The 4,876-nt window shown below is 53.4% G+C and overlaps 1 protein-coding gene across 1 annotated transcript in view; it reads left to right on the forward strand.

The window, feature by feature from the left end:
• The window catches only part of EXD3 (exonuclease 3'-5' domain containing 3), a gene marked incomplete at both ends in the record, with an annotated part of 12,661 nt that overhangs the window by 6,154 nt on the left and 1,631 nt on the right, over nucleotides 1–4,876 (forward strand). Inside the window, 4 exons of the mRNA XM_010145434.1 lie at nucleotides 270–483; nucleotides 1,179–1,288; nucleotides 2,415–2,625; nucleotides 3,724–3,890. Of these exons, the coding sequence (XP_010143736.1) occupies nucleotides 270–483; nucleotides 1,179–1,288; nucleotides 2,415–2,625; nucleotides 3,724–3,890 (702 nt within the window). The remainder of the gene's footprint in view (nucleotides 1–269; nucleotides 484–1,178; nucleotides 1,289–2,414; nucleotides 2,626–3,723; nucleotides 3,891–4,876) is intronic.

The following is a 4,876-nucleotide window of genomic DNA, read 5'->3' on the forward strand; positions in this document are numbered from 1 at the left end:
CAGCCTGCTGCCCACGCTGCTGGGGATGAGCCCAGCATGCGATTTGCTTTCTGGGCTGCGAGCACACGCTGCTGGCTCACGTTCAGTTTTTTGTCCAACACCGCCAAGTCCTTCTCTGCAGGGCTGCTCTCAGTCCACTCATCGCCAGCCTGTATCTGCACTTGGAAGGTCGTTGGAAAGGAGGTTCTTGTGTTCTGAACAGGGACTGTCCAGGCTACTTTCAAGCGTGGGCAGCCTTTTAGTGAAGGAGACTTTTGTCTGTGTTGCAGCCCGGGCAGGTTGTTGGCATTGACATGGAGTGGAGGCCTTCGTTCGGCATGGTTGGGAAGCCCCGGGTCTCCCTCCTTCAAATGGCTCTGAAGGATGAGGTGTTCCTGCTCGACCTGCCGCAGCTCCTCGAGCAAGCTGAGGCGGAGGGTGAGAAGGAGAAGCTTCCCCATTTCATCCAGATGCTCTATTCAGATGCAGCCATCACTAAACTAGGTAACGCTGCCTCTTCTCCCCGCCCCGGGTCTCCGCGTGGCTGGTTTTGTGTAGTTCCCAGCTCCTCTCGGGGTTCTCCTTCTCTAAACCCACTTGTCACGAACCAGCTTTTGTAGCCCTGGGTGTTCAGATCTCTCCGTGCCAGGACGCAGGGTGGCCGGTGGAACTGGGAGTGATAGAAATGTCTCCCCAGTTCCGGTCAGACACGAGATCCCTGGTTTAGCCTCCTCCCTCGGACTTGGGTTGTCTCAGTTCCATACTAAACCCTGACTTGGTCCCAGCCGTGCAGAGCTGTCCCAAAGCCGCTGTGCTGGACGCCAGAGCTCTCCAGCACGAGCTGGGTGATCTCCCCGGGGTTAGAGTCTGTTTGGAGGCTTTTGGCAGGAATTGTTAAACCTGGAGGTCGAGGGCAAATCCATGATTGCCTTTCACTGATCTCGCAGGTTTTAAATAAGCTGATCTTAAATCCAGCGTTTTTCATCCGCCTCTTCTCTCCCAATCTTGGACCGCAAGAGGATCTCTTAGCACAGGAGAGACGGGACTCTGCCGTGCTCCCTCCCCGAACGGTCTCTCTCCAGTGGTTATACACGTGTTGTCAGCATTTGGACTCCCGTCTAGAAAAAGCTGAGGCGCATTAGCTACAATTTGAGTTTTCCTGCATGTGTGATTTGGGTTTTTATTATTTTTTTCTCCAGGTTATGGGATGTCTGGAGACCTCAGTGGCCTTGCAGCCATGTGCCCTGCCTTGAAGGACACGGAGAAGCAGGTGCGAGGCGTGGTGGACCTCCTCACCGTGGACAAACAGGTGAGGAGGAACAGCTGGAGATGGGAAAGCTGTGTCTCCCGCGCGTGCTCGTGGGTCGCTGGCGGGAGTTCACAGCACTGTCTTTGTGCCGTGCGGGCGGGGGGAGCGGCTGAATGAGTAGATGACCTTTTCTGCTTGTGGTTTCGAGGGTGATGTGATCCTGTACAGAAAAACAGAAACATTTAGTTTTCATCAACTAACAACCGATACACTATATACTGATGTAGCCTTTATGCAAGCCGTGAAAAAGCAGTTGAGGTGGAGACAGGGCTCCACTCCGCTGGCACAGAGGTTCTGAGCACAAACCGCCCTAGAATGCGGTAGGAGTAAATTCTTGTGGAAATTATTCCAAGATGATGCAGTGTTGAAGCAGATACTCTGGAGTTAACGGGTTGTAAAGAGCTCATGGTGTTCGCAGGAGGCTGCTGGTGGGTTCAGCACCAGCGTTTCTGTCCAGCTGAAGTACAGCTCTCTGCAGCTTTGCACCCAGTAGCTTTTAGCAGGCTGCAGAAACATTAAGCACGACCCTTTTAGTGGGTAGAGTTTACAGGGCATGTTTCAGGCCGAGGCTTGGGGAGAACCAAGATCCTTGGGACTGACGGCTTAACCCAGGAAGTGCTGCGGGGTCCGAAGAACCTGCCAACAGCTCTCGCCTCTGTTTAATCTGAGAAACAGCGTCTGCGGAGGGGCTGTTGCCCTCGGTGCTGCAGGAATAGTTTTTCTCTCTGGAACTTGGAGGAGGAAGGTGCCGAACTGCCGCTGCTGTTCTTGTACTGAGTTGGTGCCCCACAGCCTCCAGCACGGCTGAGCATTGCCTCCAGCTCGTTGCCCCTGAGAAGTCACGGGTGCAGCTCCACTGCTCTGATGCAAGGCTGATGCACAACATACTTTTTTCCCTCCCTGGCTGTGAAACAGATCTCTTTCCAGCAAGTGTGTTTGTTAAACAAATACCCAGATGCCGTAGATATCTCCTGCCATCCCAGCCCTTGTCTGAGACAACGGGATTCCGTATGCCAGGCAAGAGATAAAAACGATGCATGGCCCCACTCACTGGAGCAGGAGGTGGTGTAGAAATCGTTCTATAACCACATCTTCTATATCTTTTATATCTTTTTCTTTCCACCAGCTGCAGAAGAGCTCCATTGACTGGAAGAAACGTGACCGGAAGGTCGATGTACTGTCCCCAGAGCAGAGCTATGAGGATGGAGCGTTCAGGCAGCCGGAGAAAGGACTCAGCCTCTTGGTGCAGCATGTGCTGGGGAAACCTCTAGACAAAACAGAGCAGCTGTCTAACTGGGAGAAACGGCCTCTCCGGGAGGAGCAGATCCTCTATGCAGGTCTGGTTGCTGGCGCTGGGGCAAGGTGCTGCACATCGTCCCTTTCAGCCTCTGCTTGTCTGTTCTCTGTCACCAGGAGAGTCATTAGGTAGCAAACGGAGAAAATGGCTTTGCAGATTAGTTCCTGTTCAGCGAAGCCAGCACGTGTTATGTTTGTCCTTTTGTGGTCTTGGCTTTAGTGGTTGAAGTTTAAACTGTCCAGTGATTCATTATTTCCCTTATAAAAGAATTCCTGTGCTCTGCAGATTTTGTCTGATGAAACATCACCTCGGTGGAAACTCCTCTCAGCAAATGACAGGAGGAAAGTCCACTTCCTTCTGCCTCATTTCACAGCCTTTCTGGGAAACAAGCGCTGTGTCCATGTGTCACGGTCAAGCGCTTGTTGGAGCAGGGTTAGAACGGGTAGACGTGCTGTCAGGAACTGCAGCACAGCGCCGGCGCTGCGCAGGGACCGGTGGAGTTTACGGTCGTTACCCCAGCGGCAGGAGTCTGGGTCTAAGTCTTTTCCTGGGGCATCAAAGGACAGTTTACTGAAGCGAACCAGCCCTTTGTTAAATTCAACTACCCTGGAAGCTGAGACAGTTCCCACAAAAGTTAATCACTAGGACTTGTAAAACTGGCTTGGAGACTTCGCCAGGTCCCGTTGCAGGGAACAGAAGCGGCGTGGCAGTGCGTGTGGGCAGGTGATGGCAAACAGCTCGGTTATTACTCTGTAAGATATCACATCTGACGGGGAAGTTGCCTTCCCATCGCCGAGGTGCGGTCACGAGCCGTGGGCCAGCAGCCACACAGTAACAATGGCGAGTAAAGTAGGTGAGCTGAAGCTTTCTAACGTGGTGGTTTGAAGAGGCACCTACAGCCTGCACGGCGTTTGAGACAGCAGAGCACCTCTCGCTCTTTGAGCTCCTCTGCCTTGGCTCTTCGTGGTCCTGTGCTGGGTTACGATGCTCGCGAATCAGCCGAAGAGCGCGGAGTGTGCCAGTAGTCAGGGGGAGCTTCTCAGCTTGTGTTCAGTGGTGTTGACAGAGGTGAGGGCTCCTTGGGACAGCCTCTGTTCCGCTCTGCTTTACAGCTGAGGCTCATATGTCCTGTTTTCAGCCTCAGATGCGTACTGTTTGCTGGAGATCTACGAGAAACTCTGTAAGGATCCAGCGAGCTTTGGGCTGAGTTCAGGCCTGACTGAGAGTCTGGTGGGAAAACCGAGCATAAAACCCAGGACAAAGAAGCAGCTGAATAAACAAGAAGTACCATCACCCTCTGGACAGGTTTGTAAACATCTTCAAAGAGCTGCATGTTGCTCAAGACCCCTGCAAATCACAGGTTGCCTCGTCTCCCAGTCATCCTGTTAGCTGTGCACGGCGTGCCTGTTTGGAGCCGGTTCTCAGGACTGTTGCAGCAAACGTCTCCCTCGCCCTCCCCTGCGCGGGTACGAGGTGCTCTCTCCTTCGCGTGCCTCGGGTCAGCTTCCCCTGCAATTTCAGGTTCGTTTGTCTTTGCATGATGTTGGTGCAGATCGTGTGGTGCAATCCAGCCAACCTCACCAGTCGAAGTGCTCCTTCCACAGTCCCTCGGTGGCGTGGGGGTGAATTCTGTGGCCTAGGTGTTGTGTCAGTAGGTTTCAAACCCCTGACTTCCTTACTTTTGCTTTTAACTGAGCTTCTATGCTTTGGTTTCACATGCGGAATGCCTCCTCCGTTGTGTCTGGAGTAGAACTCTGCAGAGTTAAAACCAAGCAGTCCATCAAAAAAGTCCATCAAACTTCCTCCTGCTGGTCTCTGTGCTGCCCACCACCACATGCTGCCCCATGGCTGGCCTCCCCCTGCAAGCTCCTTACAACTCCACCGGCCGTAACGTGGGGCTGTGTGACTCTGCTTCAATATTTTGGAACGTGGCTGGTCCCTCTCTCCCGCTTGTAAAAGTTTTGCTTTTAAAATGCACCTACGAAAACATCAGCAGAGAACCAGTTTTGTTTATGAACTGAGAAGGCTCCCTGTGGCCGTGTGTCCTCTGAGTTGTCCCACACGCGTGTTTAGCTCCTGAACCCTGGCTGGCCTGAGGTGCTATTGGCTGGAGCCGCCTTTTCGGGATCCTCCTTGCCCAGTGCGTAAACGCAGTGTCCCATTAGTCAGGCACGAAGTCCCATTAGTGAAGCACGAAGCTGCTCGGCAGTTCCTGGGCACTCTGTGTTCGTGGGAATACTGGACGTTCAACCGCTCCGACCGGCTGGCGCAGCGGGGGGGCACGCGAGCAC

This window comes from Buceros rhinoceros, unplaced genomic scaffold, assembly GCF_000710305.1.
Source record: "Buceros rhinoceros silvestris isolate BGI_N320 unplaced genomic scaffold, ASM71030v1 scaffold19371, whole genome shotgun sequence".
Classification (NCBI taxonomy): Eukaryota; Metazoa; Chordata; class Aves; order Bucerotiformes; family Bucerotidae; genus Buceros; species Buceros rhinoceros.